This window comes from Desmodus rotundus, chromosome 7, assembly GCF_022682495.2.
Source record: "Desmodus rotundus isolate HL8 chromosome 7, HLdesRot8A.1, whole genome shotgun sequence".
Lineage (NCBI taxonomy): Eukaryota > Metazoa > Chordata > Mammalia > Chiroptera > Phyllostomidae > Desmodus > Desmodus rotundus.
In genome coordinates, this window is record NC_071393.1 from 129,376,590 (window position 1) to 129,397,125 (window position 20,536).

Here is a 20,536-nt window from a genome sequence, read left to right on the forward strand (position 1 = left end):
TCTTTCTCCCCCTCTTTCCCTTTCTATAAAATCAAAAATAGAAATAAACAATTTTTTAAAAAATAATATAAAGTTATGAGGGGGAAAGCCTGCTAGGCAGCAGCAACAGCACCTGCAATGGTCCTGAGGCAGGAAAGGGAAGCCAGTGCAGAGCTGAGAAGCAACTGTGGTGGCAGAGCCCCAGGGGAGTGACAGGGGCAGGGGGCATGTCTCTGGGCCCTGAGGGGCCGTTCTTGTGCCATTTGTAATCTGGGCTAAGAAATTCTCTTCTTGCTTCAGCTCATGTGATTTGGATTTCTCTTACTTGCATCCACAAGAACCCTGGCTACTACAACATCCAAACCAAAACAACATATTCCACCACCTTCTCCACCGACCTGGCACCTCAACCTTGAAAGCAACTGCCACCAGTCACCCAGGCGCCCGGCCCAGCGTCACCCCCCACTTCTCTCCCTCGCCCGTCCCATCAGTCACCATAGAAAGGTTTCACTTGGGCCTCTAGGCAGCCAAGGGCTGGCAGCCCCCTCCACCAGGGAGGTGGCCTACTGCATGCTGAACAGAGACGCAGGAAGAGAAAAGCAGATGGCCACACGGCTGAGGGAGAAAGAGAACCCCCCTTCACAAGGGCTGGCTGATTGCATGTAATTACGAAGAGGGAAACATTCTTTAAAATTAGCTTCCCGAACGCAGATATAATTTCGAGTGTCCCTTGCAGCGTGATTACCACGTCCACCCCACTGTGTCTTGTCATTCAGATCCCTGGGAGGGGCGAGGAACAAAGGCTTCCAGCCGCCCAGGGAAGGCACCTGCCCAGGAAACCCAGCTCAGAACCAGGCTCACTCCCCACCCCCCACATCCCCGCCCCCCCCCCCCCCCCCCCCGCCCCCACATCTAGCTCAGAATCCTTCCCAAGAAGGCAGGAGGCACATCTTTCTTCTCTCTTCTCTTTATCTTTCGGGTTTTTGATGTTCAAAGTCAAATCCCAAGAGCAGCCGGCTCATACCAACAAGGACAGCAGGACAGCTTCACTTACTGTGTGCCTCCCATGGCCAGGCGCTGCAGCTGTGTCTCGGCTTGCCCATCTGTGAAACGGGCATGGCAAGGCTGTGCGACTCACGACACGCCGGGGCACGGGGTGACGCCCGGCACACAGTGAGCATCCGGCCAACGCCAATCTGCACAGCCCTCCTCCCAGTTAGCACTCAGGACAGCCCTGGCCCCTGTGCGGATGTTGGAGCCTGAAGCTCAGAGAGTGACACAAGCCATTCAGCTAGAGGGTGAAGAGCAGGGCGTAAGCCCAGGTCTGCCCGAGTCCACACCCCATGCTCTTGCCGCACTGGGTCCTGGCTGGGCTCAGGGGATGGTGGAAAAGGTGCCACTCTGAGCCCCTCAGAGCGGCTCTCCTGGTAGAGCCGTGTGCACCCTGACCTCGGCTGGCAGCCGGCCCTCCCAGCCTCGGCACACGCCCCTCTTCGGCTCTCTGGGTTTTGAAATGTCACAGGCTCGAGCTGGGCAGCTGGCCTCTAGGCCCAGTGGGTACCTTCTAGTTCTGGGGCCTTCACCTCCCAGGGTCCCCACATTTTATACACAACAGAACCAAGGCCCAGACTGACAGGGACTTAAGGGCCGAGGAAAGTCACCAGGCACCTGTGGCGAGGCCGGCACTGGGGGTTGGGGCGGCACCACACACTAGCATCCCTGATCCATGCCAGCCCCAAAGAAAGGGCTCTTACAGCCCCATTTTGAAAATGAGGAAATCAAGGTTCAGGTAAAGGAACAAGCTCAGGATCCCCAACAAGGGAAGCAGAGAGCCGTGATTTTTCACCCAGGCCTCAGACCCCCAGGCCAGAGAACAGGCCACACTGCGTGCCCATGAGCACGCTGCAACACAAGCCTCAGCGGGTGTGCGAGGGCAGTGAGCCAGCCCCAAAGCGGGCAGGACCCATGCCTGGGGGCTGGGTGGCTCCAAAGCCAGGCTGGGAACAGGACAGGAGCTATCAACAGGACCTTCAGCTACAGTGGTCCTGCCAGCTGCCCTGGGGGACATGTGGCAATCCCTGGAAACATTGTGGCTGTCACACTGTGGCAACCACAGCGTGCCTGGGGAGGAGTGGGTGGAGGCCCGGGATGCTGCTCAACACCCTGCCACGCACAGCAGAGCCCCCAACAAAACAGAAGGGGCCAGCCCAAAGGGTCAGCAGCACCAAGGCCGAGGAACCCTGAGCTACGGGGACCTGTGAACAAGGACTTGGATCTGCCTGGACGTGGGGCTGACTCAGGAAACCAAATGTCCAGGGCCCTGGCACAATGGCTCCCGTGAAGGAGGGAGGCGAGAGGAGGAAGGGCCGCTCTGCCATCCACGAGGCAGTGCCCAGAGAACACACCACCAGCACTCACAAGCGCATCCGCGGGGTGGGTCTCAGGAAGCGGGCCCCTCGGCACCCCAGAGGTGCAGATCTCTACCACGAAGGAGATGGGAATCCAGGTGTGCGCACGGACACCAGGCTCAAAACACCGTCTGGGCCAAAGGAGTAAGAAAGGTCCATACCAGACCCAGGTACCCTTGTCCAGAAAATGGAGTGAGGGTGAAGCTTCACTGAACAAGCTCTGTGCGTTGGTCACCTGCGTACCTGTCGCCACTTTCAAAATCTATGACCAGTGATGTGATGAGAACTGCTGACTGTCAAATAAAGTTATAGCACTGAAAAGCACATTCAAATAAACATGCATGTGTGGGTGCACGCGTGTGTCTATGTGGAAGCGGCTACGCATGCGCAGCGGGGACAGACTTCAGGGGACCCAGTCCCAGCGACCCTTTCACTGTAAGCTGCCTTGTCTTTTGCTTTGAACCATGTGACCGTGCTGTTCATTTCACAACACTTACACTCTCTCAAGAATTACAAACAGCACTCCCGGGGGCACACAGTCTCCCTCGACCAACTGACCGCTCAGCCCCCATAGTGAAAGCCCCCAGGGCAGGCCAGCCCAAGGTCAGTCTTCTGACAACTCCGATTAGAACCGTGATTTGGGTGCCCCCAAAAACACGAGGCCAAGTCCAGAGAGTGTGGCGTATCTGTTATGACAACCTAAGCAGACTAGGGGAGCAGGCAAACCACAGGCCCTGGGGCAAGCCTAGAATCCCCAAAGGAACCGACAAGGGGTCTTTTTCCAGCCTGAGGTTGAGCTGTATTTACAGACTACTTCCCAGACAATGACGGTTCGAAGTCAGCACAGATACAGAGTCATCTGTCAGCTCCAGGAAGCGACAAAAGGTGAAGAGCAGGAGAGCGTGAATAATGGGCCACGTGTTCCCAAGTGTGGTACACACTGGCTTCTGTAGATGTGACACGCTCCGAGGCCATGGGAACGCAGCCGCCTCGGGGGACCGGGGGCGGGCGGGTGACTGTAGGGAGATGAACTTTTCACTGCACACTCTTTGGCACAGCGTAATTTTTGACCATGGACATTATCACTTCTTAACGACAGTTTTTAGTGGCATTCACAAGTCAGATGTGAGCCTGCCCAACAGACACGACAGGACCGCATGCAGGCAAGTCGCTGACCTTCTTGCACTTGGCTGTGTGTCCGGGTGCTTGGTGTTTATCAGTTCACGGATTGAAATGACCCCACCCTGCAGCCTCAGGAGCAGACCTGAGCACCGGAACACCCAAGGGCTAACGGCAGTGCCACCAGCTCAGCGACAAGCAGCTCAACCCCTGCTTTCGCCACCTTGGATGGACGGCCTCCAGAGGCCCCAAGAAGCTATTATATTTCAGGGCTGATGAAGAAGGTCAGGCGGACCCTGCTTACTGTTCGTGGTGGCCACAGCAAAGAGGAGGGCCCAGGAAGGCCCTCTTGTCCACTGCTTTCCCACCAGCACCACCTCTATCTGCCACCCAAGGCCACGCCACTGAAAAGAGCCGCTGACCTATGAGAACTCTGGGACACGCGTGCAGAGGCACCTGGCAGCCGGGGCTCAGGCTCTGGGCAGGGCGGCGGGTCCTCGGTTCCCTGCTGGTTCCACAAAGGGGCTGCTGACTAACTGGGCCCTCTCCCAGCCTCCAGCCCACCCCTTCGCCCAAAGCCCTCAGGTGTGTGTGCGGGGCTGGGGTGTGGAGGCACCAGCCCATCATCATCCACTTCCTCCCCTCCAGGTGGGACTACTCCCAGCGTGTCCTCCAGCGCGTCCCGACCAGGCCTGCTGGGGGTTGGGGGTGGGGGGGGGGTAGCCCAGGACAGGCCCTCTGAACATCCCTCACAAATGCTCCCCTCCAGCTCCATGACCCCAATCAAGTAGCCCACAGCTGCCCCTGACCAGTGTGGCTCAGAAGGTCAGGTGTCGTCCAGCAAATGGAAAGGTCGCCGATTCAATTCCTGGTCAGGGCACATGCCTGGGTTGTGGGCCAGTTCCCCAGTTAGGAGAGTGCAAGGGGCAACCCATCAATGTTTCTCTCCGTTGCTCTCGCACATGGATGTTTCTCTCCTCTTCCTTCCTCCCTCCCCCTCCCTCTAAAAATAAATAATATAGTTCACAGCAGCGAAATCCTCCAGGCTCCCAGGGGAAGACACCTTCTCAAGGCTCCCCACATGGCACAGGAACAGACAGCAAGAGGCGATGGTAATGCAGGGCCGTTTTGCCCAAAATGCTGTTTTAAAACATGGAGGTTCCGCACAGCACTGGGGACAGGGAGCCACAGCCTGCCCCCGGGGTTCTGGGCAGCTTTCCCCACCCCCACTCCACCCTACCCCACCCCTCAGGGCAGCATTACAGGCACCCTTTCTCCAGGGCACCAGGGCCCAGGCCCTCAGATCTGCCTGTGGCAGAGGGAATGAGGAGAAAGGTTCCAGGGGCCCAGCCTTGGGCTCTACCTTGCGGGGTGGGTCAGGGTCGGGGGAGCACTCTTCACTCCCCTCTGGGAAACGGCGCCCTGGCTCTGGAGACTGCGGGCAAACCCTCAGGCTGGCAGAAGGCACCCACTTCCCCCTAGCTACCCAACAGCCATCCCATTGTCTTCAGGGAACGGCCCCAGATTCCTGCATAGGGTCCCCCTTGTCCACACCCAGGCCACGTGGTAGGGAATAGGGCACACCCAGCTCTAGCTACTGGTTCAAGGACAGGTGTGTGGCTCAGACTGACCAATCAGACAATTAGAATGAATCTGGGTCCCCGGGGGCCTGAGCCTGAGCAGGAGCCAACCTGCCCAGCTCTGACTCCCAGCTCTGCCGCCCACTAAATGTGTGACTGTAGGCAAATTACTTGACCCCTCTGTGCCCCCTTCAGTTAGAAAATAGGGGCACTAAACACCCCATCCTGACAGGTTGTAATGAAAATCAAGTGAGATTAACCACAAGGAATTCATCAGCGTGTGCCTGGCTCAGAATAAAGGTTGATTGTGAGGACTCACCTTGCACCACGTGGGCCCCAAAACAAAGCCAACTCACAGCAGCCAGGAAGGCAGGGTGCCCAGGTCCCGAGGACATCAACTGAGCCCCTGAATCCATCTACACCTGAAGCCTGAGCTCCCCACTGACAGGAGCCCCTTCATGGCTGCACCCTGCTGGCACTGAGCTTCTGTCAGAGCTGACAGTCACCTGCGACTGGCAGGAAGCAGCCACATGGTGCTTCCCTGCTCCTATCACGAACCTCGTCCTGACAGCGCCCGCGTCTGCTAGCTGCCTGCCAGAAAGAACCGGAGGACGTGGCTGCCCCGTCCTCCAACAATGGGGCAGGTTTGGAGGCCCAGGGCCCAGGCCACAGACCTCACTCCCAGGGGAGCCCCAGTTCACTGCTGGTGCAGAGGCACCCACTGAACTGCCCACGTCCCAGATGCTGCCCACCCACGCCCCCACCCTTCCCAGGGGAGCACCTCGAATCCAAATAGCTTGTCCTTCAGCACTCCCAGAGACCACTGGGATGGGGGTCGGGGTTCCTGGCTCCGACCACAGGGGCCCAAATCACTCATGCTGGCCAGCCAGGGGCAGGGTCTGCCGACAGGGGCCCAGAACAGGTCAAACCCTGACCACATACTTAATCTGAGGTTCCCTGGAGGCCGGAGGAGGAGCAGCTGTGGGCACAAGGGCCAAGGCCCAGCCTGTCGTGCGGGCCACTGGGTGCCTGACCCAGCAAGGCCGACTGCTCTGAATGGTGAATCCTCATCTGCAAAGACCCCTTCCAGCTCTAAGATTGTGGGCCTGCACCCCTCACCAGCAGAGAGGGTCACTCTGCCATCATCACCCGTGGTCAGGGCAGTGTGACTGCAGGGCGGGGGCCCAGGGGACCGAGACGGTCTCTGGCCCTCACAAGGAAGGAGGCTCGTGCATGCGGAGCCCCTACAGTGCGCGGGCGTGGGCCTGACTCTCCCCAAGGAGGAAATCGAGGCCCAGAGCAAGGAGCCAAAACACACCCAAAGCCGCCCATCCAGTAAAAGGCTGGGTCAGGGCTCGAATCGCACCACCAACCAAGCCACACGCTGCCCACTGGACATCCCACAGAACCCAGTGCTGCCCCACTCAAGAGGTTTCTGGAACTACATTCCTCCTCGCTGGCCCACCTTCTTCCCGGATGGGAGGGTTGCTCAAACATACGCTCCTGGTAAACAGCTCCGCCAGCCGTTGATGGCCAATTCCAGGCACGAACCACTGAGTCCCCACTTACTGAGTGCTCACAAGGGCCAGCCCAGGGCTAAGGACTCAGGCTGCCACAGCTCCGCCAGTCGGCAAAGCTACCCTGCTGCAGGCTGGTATGAAAACTCCCATTTCGGGAACAAAAACTAAAGGCTCGGAGAGGTGAGGTCACTTGGTCCAGTCACACAGCCAGAACGCAGCAAGCATCCCCAACTTCTGAAACTAAGGGTCCGCCCCCAGGCTTTTTGGGATCTTTACTAGAAGCTTCCAAGACCCTCTCGGCCTCTAGCTTCAGTAAATAAAGATCCAAGGTTCCCAAGGTGACCCCTGGGAAAGGACACGAGCGGCAGTTTAAGCAGAAGAGTGGGCCACACAGCCTGGTCCACACCGACTCAGAGCATCTCCAGGAAGGAGCAGGGTGAGGTGAGAATGGCAGGATCCTGGGAATCCGACAGGGCGTCTGGGACACAGTGCTTCACAAACTGGGCGGCCCCAACTCAGCACCCACAGGATGGGCGCCGTAGCCGCCCCCACCACCGCCAGGGAGCTAAGGGCTGGGCAGAGCCATGGCCGGCCTCCACAGCCTGAGTGGGTCTCATACTGAGTCAGCACCGACATTTCCTGACTCCAGGCAAGCAAGGCATCCAATGGAAAAGGAAAAGGAGGAAAGTTAGTAACTAACACTGAGCACAGGTCATTGGAGAAGAGCTCAGACGAAAGGAGAGCCGTCCTCTCGTCCCCTGCCTTCATTTACAAAGAAAAAACACTCTGTAGTGGTCAAGGGTCTGGGCTTGGAATCCGCCTGGGCTGCTGTTCAAATCCTACCGTCCCCACCCTGGGATGGACCAGCCTCAGAACCCTGGGAAGGTCACCTCCGCTCTCTGAGCCTCAGTTCCCGCACACTGAATGAGGGCCCTCCAGCACAGCCTGTAGCCTGGGCCCCAGAACCGGCAGCTACTGCTATGTCTGGGTTTGGGGCTGCAGGTCCTCGCACCAGTGGTGCCTCGCAGGGACGCCTTTGCAATCTCAAACAAAGGCTGGTGTGCACTTTGGGAGGCGGACCCTGCTGATCCCGTCCACACCAAGGCAGCTACTACATCAGCGCCCCCTCCAAGGGAACAAAGTTCATCCCTCACCAGCAGAGAAGCCTCCATGAGGCCCAGAGGCTCAGGCCTGGACCTTCCTCCCACAGCAGCAAGGAACCCAGTGCCCAAACCTCCACAAGTACAGGCCCTGGCATGGCTGAGCCCAGGTCAAGGTGAGAGCCAGGGGGCTTGGGGACCGATTCCACAGGAAGCAGAACTCCTTCCCAATAGGACCCTGAAGCTCCTACCCAGACATGCCCCCAGGGAGATGGAAACCTCTGATGGAATGGCCAGAGTTCCTTTTCTTTTCCAGGATCCCACAATGAGCATCTTAAAGAAAAGAAGCTTTAGCGTCAAGCAAACCAGGTTCAAATCCAAGCTGCTCCCCCTACTTGCTCTACAACACGGGGCTAACTCTGCCTCTTTTCTGGGCCTGTTTTCCCACCTGTAACACAGGCTGAGTGTGTAAAAAGGAAGAAAGTTCACCCGGAGAGAAACCAACAGTCCCGTAGCACTGAACAGCCCTCAGAGATGCCGGGGAGCCCAGGGTCCTAGAGGGCAGGAGCCCCCTTTCCAGAACCAGCATCCAGGAGCTCACCAGCACCCCCATGCATGCCCACGTGCCCCCTTCCCTCCTCTCCCAGAGCCCCCCACGCCCCTGGGAGGACAGAAGAGCACGCCACACAGCCTGCACCCTTGTACACTGCAGGCTGAACCTTCGAGGCCTCAGGCTGTTCCTGGGGCCAGTGGGGGCTCTGCAGTGCTCCCTGGACCCCAGAACCCATCAGACTGCAGGAAGGTACACAAGGGTGCTTTTTACAAGGATGGTTGGCCCCACCCCAGACATTGCAGGGGGAGGGGGGGCCCAGGAACCTGCACTAGGATGAGCGCCCCGGGGAGCAGACCGGATGTTTCCTCGCCTCCACACCCCAGCCCTCAACCACTGGATGGAAACAGGGTGAGGCAGAAATGAAAGCGAAACTCCCACAAGGCGTCCTCCTTGTACCCACCTGCCTTCTCCAGGCCGTCCCAGGAAACAGTGAGCGGGGACGCTGGGGCCTGACCTGGTCACCAACGCTGGAGGAGCCCCTACCAGGAGAGGACAGGGAAAGGAGACAGGGAGGCTACCAGTAGGTGTGGCCTAGGGACTCCCACCAAAAACATGTCAAAGGTCCCAGGCCCCAGCTTGGTGGGTAAGAGGGATGGGAGGTGGCCGCCTGGGGGGAGGGGAAATCTTACCATTTATTAAGCACCCGCCGTGCTCAGCCACTACACAGATGGAGGAGCAGAGGCTTAGGGAGACAGAATGGCTTGTCCAGTCATCATAGTCAGCTGGGTGAGGCCTGTGCTCCAAGTTCACTGCCAAGCCACCACCCACCACCCCTCAGGGCCCAACAACTGCCTGCAGAGGCGGCTCAGAAAAAAACGCCTTGATTTGCTTCTGAAACTGGTTATCAAGACAACAGTGCCTGGGTGTTAAGTTCAAGACAGAGGCAACCTGGCAGGGTGGGGAGGGGGGAGTCCCAGCTCTGTCACTCACGCTGTGTGACCTGCAAGTCATCTCGCCTCTCCCTGAGCCTTGGTGATCTCATCCAGCAAATGGAGACAAATCACCTGGCTTGGAGGATAGATTTCAATCTGCAACAGGGCCTGGCCCCCACTGATCTCTGAAATCTGGTGCAAGCCGCTGATTGAGGAGGAAGCAGAGGGGAACCTCAACAGAGCCCTTCCGGGGCACAGAGGCCGCCTGGACGTGCCTGAGTCCTGCTTTCATGGTTTGGGCTCCAAGACCCAAGCACACGGGAGCGGACGGGAGCCGCTGGGTTTGCAGAGCAAACTGCAGAGGATAGCGCCTCAGGCTGTGCTAGCTCCCTGCTCCCAGCCCGGCCTGACCGTCTGCACGCACCCGGCCAGTCCCCAGGAATGTCTCCCGAGCAAGACCCAGCTCCTGTCCAGACTCGGGACCCACCTTCACACACATTCCAGTGCAAACCAGCAGCCAGAGGCAGTCCGTTTTTTAAAGGGGAAAGGGGGCTGCCCACAAGGTAGCGAGCCCAGCAGGGGCTGGGTGGAGCTGGGCAGACCTGCTGGGGCTCCTGCCATGCCTCCGTCCTGTGACAAGCCTCAGAGGAGGTGGCAGCTGGCCAGCACTCTGGGAAGCTCCAGGAATCAAGGCCCGCCCAAGGGGTCCCAGAACAGACCAGCCTGGGACCACCCAGCCTAGGGCTGTTTACCCGCCAGACACCCTCCTGGAGAGCCCCTGTCCCCCAGAGGACCGGTAATCAGCCTGTTCCCCTCGGTGTCACACAGGCCTGACAGCCTGGGGGTGAGGCCTAACAACGACACTTCCAGTTTCCCAGAGGAACCAAGAGGCCCTTACTAAGAAGAGACTCCCAGACCCAGGCCCCAGAGAGTTTTGCAGGGGAGGGGTAGACTCAGGGGTGCATTTTCCACTGGCGCCCCAGGAATTTCTTTCCTTGAGCTAGTGTGGCAAATGCTGACTTAGGAAAAGGTCATTTACTAAGAAAGAGAACGGGTACTGGCGTGGTGGCTTCTCCCCAGGGCCCTTGGGCACCTGAGGCCTAACCTGAGCTTTGAGAAAATTCATGGCCTAGGGCCTCTGATTCACGGCCATAGGATCCCCATCCATTCCCCAGGCCCTTGAGGCCCAGGACAGCTCATCCCTGAACACAGAGGCTGGACTGAGCCAGACCAGAGCGTCTGGTCCCTGCCCAGCCCCAGAGTATAGCTGCAGCCTCAGGTGGAAGACCATCCAGGACTGCCCACCTGGCCCCCTCCCACTGTCAGGAAACAAGGCTTCAGAGGACACCCTGCTGCCTCTCTGGACCACCTCTCTAACGTGGAAACTGGCCCGCCCTTCCCTGGACGGCAGCCCTGGGTCCACAGAACCCAGGGCTACAGCAGAGGCAGGCCAGTGCGTGTGACCTCTGGGCGGCCAAGACCTGCTGCTCTATCGCCTCTAGAGGAAAGGGCTCTCAGACCACCTCACTACACGTCACCCCCTCAGAGAAGCCTTCTCTGACAACAGTGCTAAAGTGGCTGCAGCCACCCCTGCCCCAGCTCTCTCTGGTTTGCAGGCTCTCCAGCTCTAATTACTCCTTGCAGCACATTAAATGTGTCCATGTGCAGGTTTACCTTCATCTCCTTACCATGCACCCAGGTGCACCGAGGCAGGGACCAGCACAAGCCCAGCAGGGTGGATGCTCAGGGTTTGCTGAATGAATAAAAGACTAAAGGCATGATCCCTGGCTGGTGTGGCTCAGTGGACTGAGAGCCAGCCCGTGAACCAAAGGGTCGCAGGTTCAATTCCCAGTCAGGGCACATGCCTGGGTTGCAGGCCAGTTCCCCAGTAGGGGGCATGTGAGAGGCAATCACACACTGATGTTTCTCTCCCTCTCTTTCTCCCTCCTTTCCCCTCTCTCTAAAAATAAATACAATATTTTTTAAAAAAGGAATGAAGCCACTGAGCTACTTCCTGACCTGAGACCCACTACCTGACCCATTCAGCTCCCCTCACCCCTGGGGTTTCCTTCCTGCACAGAGCACTCCAGAGTCACAAGTGGCTTTTTGCTGAGCCACAGGGACATGGAAAAGGCTTCCAAACCCCACTGTCAGTTCCTTCACCCACTAATGGGTGCTCTCTTGAGCTCCTACCAGGTGCACTGGTACAGGCAGGCTCTGGTGTTTGAGGAGTGAATAAATCTGCCAGAGTCCCTGCTTCCATGCAACCAACTTGTCAAAGGAGAGGCAGACAAGGAACACACCACGAGAAAGTCCACAGTGAAAAAAGCAGCCAGCTGCTGGGGTCACCCGGGCAGAAGATTCCAAGTGGAAGGGGAAGAAAGGGCGTCTCCCGGACACCATCTTTGGGAGGGATTCGCCCTGTGCGTCCTAATTCTCCCTCCAGGGGCGGCTGGTGCCCTAGAAGAATCTAGCTGGTTGGGCTCTGACAGCAGGGCTTCCGGGGAATGGGCTGGGACCGTTTCTGCACCGAGGGTAGGCACCCAGCACCCAGGGACCTGGGGGGGAGGGAGACAGGAACCTGGGGGGTCCCTCATGGGAGTGTTTTTCAAATCTCCACAGCCAATGAAAGGCACCCCCTGGGCCCTAAGAGTGGGGATGGGGGCACCCTCAGGAGCTGACATAATCCTCGGGCAGGTAGCACGGGCCCGCAGAATCCATCCGGCCCATGAGGTCCAGCTCGAGGGGGACAGGCCACAGGGCAGCTGCTTTCTGAGGGCAGCCTGGGGCAGGCAAGACAAAACACCAGGTGGAATTCAAACAGCCCAATGGGAACAGCCTGGCTGCTCCAACAGGCTCCCTGTTCACAAGCCCAGAGGGAGTGCTGGTGGAAAGGAGGCTTCGGCAGGCGGCGGGAGGGGAGGGGACAGACGCTGGTCTTGTGGTCTTGGAGCTGGCAAATCCCCAGCCACTGTGTGACCTTGGACAAACCACCCACCCCTGCTGAGTCTGGGTTTCCCTCTGGGGAATCCAACCCAACACTGTACCCAAAGCAAGGCCACACACACCCAGGCAGGCTTTCCTAGGGCCAGTGGAAGGGGAAGGGCTGGGGTGTGGAAGACTGCGCCTTTGCCAGGGCAGAAGCAGGTATCTGGCTCCAGAATGATTTGCTTTCTAAAGTGAATCTTACTTTTTAAAAGGAGGTACCAGAACATCCCTTTAAAAAAAAGCTAGTGTACCAGCTGAATTCAAAATACGGGTAGGAACAAAAACCCTATTTACATGCAACTGTTCAGGAACCGCACTCATGAGGAACTTCACTAAGCATTTGCTGAATGCCCCAGACCTGCTACATCGTGTGGGAGAAAGAACCAGTGGGGGCAGGATGGTCCAGTGGCTAGCAGTGGGCCCCAGCCTGCCTGCAGGTGAGCCCAGCTGGGCCTGCCTAATGCATTCAGCCCCAACAGTGTGACCTCAAGCTCACTGTCGTAAGAGAAATGCAAACCGAAAGTACCCTTTCTCACTTGTGTGTGTGGCCAAGCCCAAAACTGTTTGTCCACCGCACTGGGGAGGGTGTGGGTAACAGAATCCACCCCCCCCCCGCCCCCGCCCCGCATTTACTGTCACTTGTGAGCAGTACTGTGCCTTGGTGAGCAGTTTTGGAACTACCAGGGAGAAGCAAACTGCCTGTGTCCGTCCACTCAGTCTCCCTCCCACAGCTGGCAGCGAGCACCCAGGCAATGGGACGCGGCACTCCCTGCCCCACTGTCTACCCCGGCTGAAGCAACCACAGGGCAAGAAAAGGGTCCACCATTCTAAGAGCTGGACCCCACGGCCGTTAAAGAAATATATAACACAGATAGATAGTCTCCAAGTGAAGCAGTAATGTGCAATCTCTCCAGGCGGTGGTGTTCCGTGAAACAAACAACAGTATGTAGGCAGAGACCGGCACACACGTGTGCCCCTGGGTTTGCACAAAACACCTGTGGAGAGAGACTGCCAAGAGCCGCTGTCCTGGAGCGACCAGAACCAAGAACGAGAAGGAAACTGACTTTTCATTGTGCACTTGGAGTCCTCTGATTTTTTTAAACATGTACATGTATTAAATATTTTAAAAGAGGAAAAAATTACCGTTAGCTAATAATAGTAACGTGATTGCTCACGGACACTCATGGCGTTTACAGGAAACCCAACGCAAACTCTTCTTGAATCGGTCAAACTTAAAAAAAAAAATGAAAGTGGAATCTTGCATTTACATCTAATTTTCTCTGGTTCCCCACTGGTTGATTAAATAGGCAAGAACGACACCCTTGGCTCTGGGGGCTGGAAGATTCAGAAGGGCCACAAGTGAAAGGAGAAGACACAGGGGCTGCCCCTCCTTAGGGCGCACGCCTGCCAGCCACATACCCCCCTACCCCCCACACCGGACAGGATGATGGGTGAGCATCCACAATGGGCTTCTGAGTGCCCAGACCAAAACGCTTCATCTACGAATGAATGCCAGCGACCCGGAAGAGAGCCGCCCCTCCATGGGCAGAAGCCCCTCCCCCACTCCCGAGGGCAGCAATAACAGAAAGAGAAAAAATTGCAGCAACCACCCCTTCGCAGAGTTCCAGGCACTTCCCAGGCCCTCACTGACTCCCTTACTGCGCACAGCATCCCCATCCCCGCACTGAGTACTGGTTTCCTCCCATGCTGTTGAGGAACAGAGAGGTTAAGTCACCAGGGTCACAGGTGGAGCCAGGCCTGGGTCCTCATCAATGGACAGCAGTGTCCAGGCGGCCAATGCTCCGCTGTGAGTCCAGTTTACTCCGGGGCTGGTGGAAAGTGTTTATTTGCAAGGCTGCATTATAGCAGCACCGGGGCACTGCCGCAAAGGAAACTTAAGCCCTCCTCCCACTCCCACCCCCCACCCCCCCACAAGGTACCAGATAAGACAGTAAAACAAACAGACCCGCATCACTGAATCCGGGAAAAGATCCTCTTTCCTCCTCCCTTAAAATCTCCTGAAAGAAGTCCCGCTTAGAAGGCAAGCCACCCCAGCAGAAAGGGACCTTTCCACAACCCCTTTTGAAGAAATGTAGGCCCTGAGGGGAAGGGACAGGGGCACCCCCACACTCCCTGGCATGGCTTCCAGGCCAGGGTACTTTTAACACCACACTCACTGCTCCGGGAGGGCAAGGGCTCCACCCTGCCGCCCCCTACCACTGCCTGATGCCAGGCCTGAACTCCAGAAGGCACTCCGTGAACTGGAGCCACAGTGGGCTGCCGGCCTCGCTCCTTCTGGGGGAACCGTACAAAGGGTCCCCTGTGGGAAAGCCGGCTTCAACAACATGGACTCAGATTGCACCATAAACACATTATTTCCTGCAAACTAGTCGGCCCAGCTGGCCTCCAAGTTTCTCAAGGACAAGGACCTCACAGACGTTCTTCTGCTTTTGGAGCCTCCAGGCAGCCCCAGGCTAACCCGGGCAACGAAGAGTCACTTATGCAAGGACACCTCATTCTCAGATAAAGAGGCCTCAGGACTGGGCTCAGGGAAGCCCAACTGGCTGTGCAAGTCCCTTACTCTCCCCAAGCCTCAGTTTCCCTACCCCTTCTGGGGGGCTGGGAAGATCAATTAAGATAAGGTAGCTGGAAGGACCACATTAAAAAGTCAGTGAATATTACAGCAAAGATGGACAGAGGTTCACCAACATTTTATACCAAGAATGCTCTGTAAAGTTGCCCTGGCCGCTGTGGCTCGGTTGGGCATCATCCCGCAAGTCGAGGGGTCACTGGTTCGGTTCCCAGGCCAGGGCACATGCCTGGGTGGCTGTGGGCCTGGTCCCCAGGTGGGTCCCTGATTGGGGCACATGTGGGAGGCAAATGATGTTTCTCTAGTACATCAGTGTTTCTCTCCCTCTTTCTCCCTCCCTTCCCCTCTAAAACTAAATAAATAAAATCTTAAAAAACAAAATAAACACTCTTAGAAAAAAGAATGCTTCATAAAGTCCTGTGCCTTTTCACTACCCCTGGCAACACAGGTTCCGCCACGGAGAAGAGCAGAGTGGGGAGGAGAAAGAGTTGGAGGGGAGACCCGGAGAATGCCAAGGGAACCAGGTTCACCCAGCATGTCCAAGTGGGGCCCTGTGGAGAGCTGAGGTCACCCTGCATTTCTAACCAACAGCTTTATTTCTTTGCTGTCCTTCTGAATTCCCTCTGGGCATGTTGAAAAAACCACAAAATGGGTATGAGGAAGGAGCAAGGCTGCTCCAGGGGAAGGGGAAACGGAAGGGGAAGGGGAAACAGGGCTAGAAGAGACCAAGCCAGGTCCCTGGGAGGAGGGGAAGAAACAGGAGAGTCGCAGGAACACACAGCATCAGTAAAAAACAAACTGAGTCAAGGGTCCGTATGTTGACTAGTCAGAAGCCCTCCCATCAAGGAGCACCAAAGGTTTGAAGGGTGGCCCATCTGTCTACCTAAGGTGTCCCGGCAGGACCAGGCTCCAAACACCTCAGCCTTGCAAGGAAAAGTGTCCCCCAGGGCCAGATGGCAGATGCTGGACTCCTGTGAAAATAAGGAGGGGGCCCACCTTATGGTCAGAGGTGCTCAGAGACAAAGGGCTGGCTTTCTGTGTGGGTCTCAAGGTCACCCGATTGGATCCATTCTAGAAGTTAAAGGAAAGGAAGAGACAAATGGGACTGCCCTCTCTCCAACCTGTTTCCCCATCTGTAAAACAAAGGGCTGAATGAGATGATCTTCAATATCCCTTCCTGCTCAGAGATTTTACAAAGCCTGACATTCAACTAAACAACTCATCCCGGTCCGTTTGGGTCAGCCTCTCTAGCGCTGACATGGCCCCAAACATTCAGAGCAGAGCCTGGAGTCATTTCCGAACATCTCTGGACTTTTTCATTGGGAAATTCACAGACAACTCACCATCCGTCAAAACAGGAGTGCTGTACCCCCAGGTCATGCATGTCGAAAACCTAACACTGTCCGGCCACATCGCCTCTTGGGCCACCAAAATCTCACCAGCATTCCCACCCAACACAACAGCAGCAAAGGGCTCTGGCCACCCTCTCCAGGGTGCCAGCATTTTGCACCCAGTATAGAAATGTAGCCACCAGGGGGCGCTGCTCCAAAAAAAAATAAAGGCGAGAAGAAACAAAAAAAAAATTTTTGGTGTTTTCCTTCTTAAGCTTCGGTAACAAAATATCTAAAGTGTCCCTAATGAAAACACAAAGTGGGTTTCCTGAGATCCTAGAATGAGACACTTTTCTTTCTTCTCCTCAAGGCCATTATTTTGGCCAGAAGGCAACTCAGCTTTGAGAACAACAACCCCTTCAGAGAAATTAACACTCCACACTGGATTTCCCCCAGAAGGGTTGACATCATAGCTTCCCATGAACCCCCTGTTTAAAGGCAGGGGTTCCACGGGGAGGGAAAGCCACTGTGCAAGTCTAGAAGGAGGACCTAGCTGCCTTAGCTAGGACTGTTTTCACAAGAGTCTCCTCCTAATTACCGAGCAAAACATACCAACCAGATGACAAGCCTCCTGGTTTAGCTGCAGACACGGGATGACACGAATACAGCCAGACCTCAGGCAAAAGGGTGCAAGGTCTTAAATGGAATTTCCCAAGTCTCAGATGACTGCAGGGGGAGCTCCCGCACCTTACTCCAGAACCAGACTTCGAGAACACATCAAAGGGGCTTCTCCACATTTCTTCAGTGGCCAGGGCACATTTTCCACTTGTATACATGCAGTGTAATGTTCAAGTGCCCTTTATTAAGGTTCCAAAAGTCCTCAGACCCATTCTCCAAGCTCTGGCTTCGAGTGCCTCCTGATTTCCTCACGTATTCGTCTTGCCCTACTGACTATGCAAAGCTTGCTTTCTCCTGAGGAAGTGGGCCTGAGAGGAGGCAGCCAGCTCCAGCCCCTGACCAAGGATGCAGACCCAGGAGCTGTACTGTGCAAAGTGCGCCCCCCTGGCTGCTGGGAGAAAAAAGCCTTGCGGGGCTGGCACAGGGCAAAGGAGCACCAGGCCCTTGGGACAGGTACAAGGGGCACAGAGGTGCTATGAGCCCTCTAGCTCAGAAGGGCCACTGCTCCCCAAACCAGGAGATAAGGAAACACAATTGTTTGATTCTTTATGATGTCTGGGGACCCAGCAGGGATGAAACTGCAAGGGGGGCCCATTTTCAAGAATCAGATCTACCAAGAGGAGACACTGCATAACAAAAGGTTTCCACCTAGAGTTTACAAAAGGCTCATGAAGCCCTGAATTCTTAGGCTTTCACTGAGAACAGGATTAAACTCACAGCTTTTGAAAGGCAAAGTCACAGCCTTGGGGCAAGGTGAGGCACACCCCACCCAACACTGGATGCTTCTCTAATGGATTAAGAAGAGTGACCTTATTCAAACACTTAAGTCTTCACCATTGAGCACCAGCACTGAGGGGGGGGGGGGGGGGACACAAGTAGAGGAAGGCTATCCTATACCACATGCATTTACCCAGCACCTCCTCTGCAGCTGCCACTCCCTAGCTCTGGGGCCCCTGGGTGGTACCCCACCTCTTTGCAGATCGATGCCCCTTCTCAGACACGTGGCCCAAAATCATCACCCTGGGCCAATTCTCAAGGCTGGTGTGAGGCTCTAATGAGACAGCAAATCACCACATACATGCCAAGTGCTGCTACTCACTTCACATGGGTTTAAAGCAGTCACATGCAATGACAGCCTCAAGAGCTGCACTCGCTGAGCACGTAGTAGGTGGTCCGCAAAAATGAGAACACTGATGCCCTTCTGCGAGGAGAAGGGAACGGAACAACGGAAGAAAAATACTCCAGCCCGAAAGTAATCTCCAGCCACAGGCAGAGAGCTTGGATCCCTGCATTTCCCAGGTCCCTCCGCCACCTTCAGCAGTGCTCCCACCGCGCCCTGGGCAGCTGGAGGATTCCCCACCCGGGTCACAGTGCACCTGAGAGCCCTGGTCCGTGCCACACCACCCTTACTGTCCACCGCTTCCCTCGAACACAGCCGGCGGCCAGCACAGCCACCTGGCTCCTCAGACTCAGTGTCCTCGCTCACTGCTCCTTCCCGTTTGGCTCCAACCTCCCAAAAGAGCCGCTGGGGCTGAGCGGGAATCGGGCCGGGGTCCCCGAGCGCCGGAGCCCTGTCCCTCCTTACCTGCACAGCTCGGCGAAGGCCTGGAAATTGAGCTTCTTGATTTTCTTCTCGCTCAGCCAGTAGCCAACTCTCTTCCCTTTCAGAAAGGTCTGCATCTTCCTCCTCGGGCGGGGAGCTTGAGTCCGGAGGAAATCGCCCACAGGCCGACTCTGGCGGCCCGGCGCGCGCCGCGAATGTGCGGGAACCTCCTCCCGGCGGCGGGGACGCGGAACGGGGCTCCGGGCGCAGTCCTGCCGGGAGGGGCGGGCCGGGGCGGGCCGGGGCGGGGCGGACGCCCGGGCGGGGGAGCGGTACTCAGCGCGGCTTGCTACTGGCTGCCGCCGCTCCGGGACCGCCCCTGCCGCCCGCCCGCGGGGCTCGCCTGCGAGCAAGTTCGCGAGCGCCGCACCGGGGCCGGGCCGGGAGGAGAGATGGGAGGCCCTGGCTCGCCAGAGCCGCTCAGCCTGTCTCCCTCCGGCCGCCCGGAGCCAGGCAACCTGCCCTCCCGCAACGGAGACGGAAGATCGGCCCCGGGCTCCAGCTGCTCGCTGCCCCAAGTCCCTCCTCCCTCCCAGCCTCTCCAGCTGGCCCACCCTCCCAGCCCCAGGCGGCACAGACAGCCGTTCCCAGCCCAGTGCGTGCCCTGCCCGGCACGCTCGGACCCCGGTGGGCGCACGCGGCCTCCGCCCCGCCCGCCCACGGTCCTCCTCACCCGCTGCAGCCACTTCCTCCTCGTCCTTGTCCTCGTCTTCGGGCGCACTCGCCGAATCCGGCCGCACCGCCACCGTGGTGACCCGTCCGGCAGGCCCGCGGGACCCGCCGGGGCTGAGGAAGCGCAGCCGCGTCGACCGCCAGGGGGCAGTGCAGCTCGTTACCTCTTAAAGGCGCCGCGCCTTCCCCGCCTAGTAATGTGGTGCTTGTTTGTGTCGGGGCTCTGGCTGTTGAGCTTCGGACAGGAGCACGGAGGGCTGGATTTAGGGTGGCCCTTTCTAAGTGTCTTTACTTTTAAAAGCGGCGGTGTGGGCATTTTCCTCCTGCCCTTTGGGAGTGATCGAGCCACTGAGTTTTCATTCATCAAAAGCATTTCTGTATCCTCAGCAGTATTTAGCCCCTCCCCCAAGGTAATTCATTGGGGGCCGCAGCGGGCTGTGGGGGATCCAGACAACCAGTGAGATCATCTCTGCCCTCAGGACAGACAGACCCAGGCCTAGCATACTGGTCTCCAGGGCGGGGATTTGAACACCCAGGGGCCTTCTCAGGCTTAGGACGTTGACTCACACTCTGGGTCCCCTTCCACCGAGGGGGAAAGGGGTGGGACTAGAAACATCAAGGATAAAGGTAATACACTTCAAGAGACCCCCTCTTTTTGCAGTACGAGGTCAACGGCAGCCTCAGCGCCGATTCACACACAGTCCTAGCCTACCCTGCCCAAGCTCGAGGGACCTGCCTTCTTCCCCTAATTACAACCTCCCCCCCGCCCCCACCCCACCAGACCTTTCCCCTAGTTTTCCAAGTTGTAACTAGGCCAGGCTTTTCCACTCTGGGACTTAAGGAGTAATCATACCTGTCTTTCTGCTCTCTCCACCTCTCAGCTAGACTGCACACTCTCTGAGCCTCAGATCCTGCACCTTACCTCCCAAATAAGCCCTTTCTCCTGAGAGCCCTTCCAACTGCATCAGAGCTGTGAGGTCCCATGGCTGGGAGGTCTAAACTGTAGGGTGTTATGGGGCTATGGTGGGGATAGGGCAAGGAGAGTAGAGATGTCTCTCATTGAAATGGGAAGAATAACCTTTGGCTTTGGAAAGACCCAGCATGAGGGGTCCTAGTTCAGCTTCTCCCAGCTTAAGTTCTGTCTCCAGGGCGGGAAAGGATGATTGCCTTAAAGGACTGTGCTGTGGATTAGAACGGGGTAGCACGCCGGCCCTCAAGCAGGCCTTCACAAACTGTGCTCGTTCTGCCTCGTCCCAGAATCCTTAACTTGTGGCCCAGGTAAGTCACCGCCCCGCCCCATCCCAGGGCTTCAGAACCCCTGCAGCTGCCAGAAATTATGTGCATAAGGGTCATAGCTTTCGACAAAGGCTCTGCGATCTGCCGCAAAAGTTAACAGTCACTAATTACTCCAACTTCCTGTCTTACCAGTAAGAAGTAGGCCCAGAGAGGAAAGATTTGCCCAAAGTCACACAGCAAGTACTCA

General features: G+C 57.1%; 1 protein-coding gene across 4 annotated transcripts in view; it reads right to left on the bottom strand.

Annotated features, from left to right (window-relative positions):
• ITPK1 (inositol-tetrakisphosphate 1-kinase) overlaps positions 1 to 19,186 on the bottom strand; it is a 133,872-nt gene extending 114,686 nt beyond the window's left edge. For 2 of the 4 annotated variants that reach the window (XM_053928080.2, XM_053928078.2), the window contains exons 1-2: positions 19,055 to 19,186; positions 18,364 to 18,593 (exon numbers count right to left, since the gene is read on the bottom strand). Coding sequence is in view for 2 of the 4 variants with exons in the window: in XM_053928081.2 (XP_053784056.1) it covers positions 18,364 to 18,458 (95 nt within the window). In the remaining 2 variants the exon portion in view is untranslated. The remainder of the gene's footprint in view (positions 1 to 18,363; positions 18,594 to 19,054) is intronic. The other 2 variants (XM_053928081.2, XM_053928079.2) reach the window with 1 other exon arrangement.
• Positions 19,187 to 20,536: the final 1,350 nt, after the last annotated feature.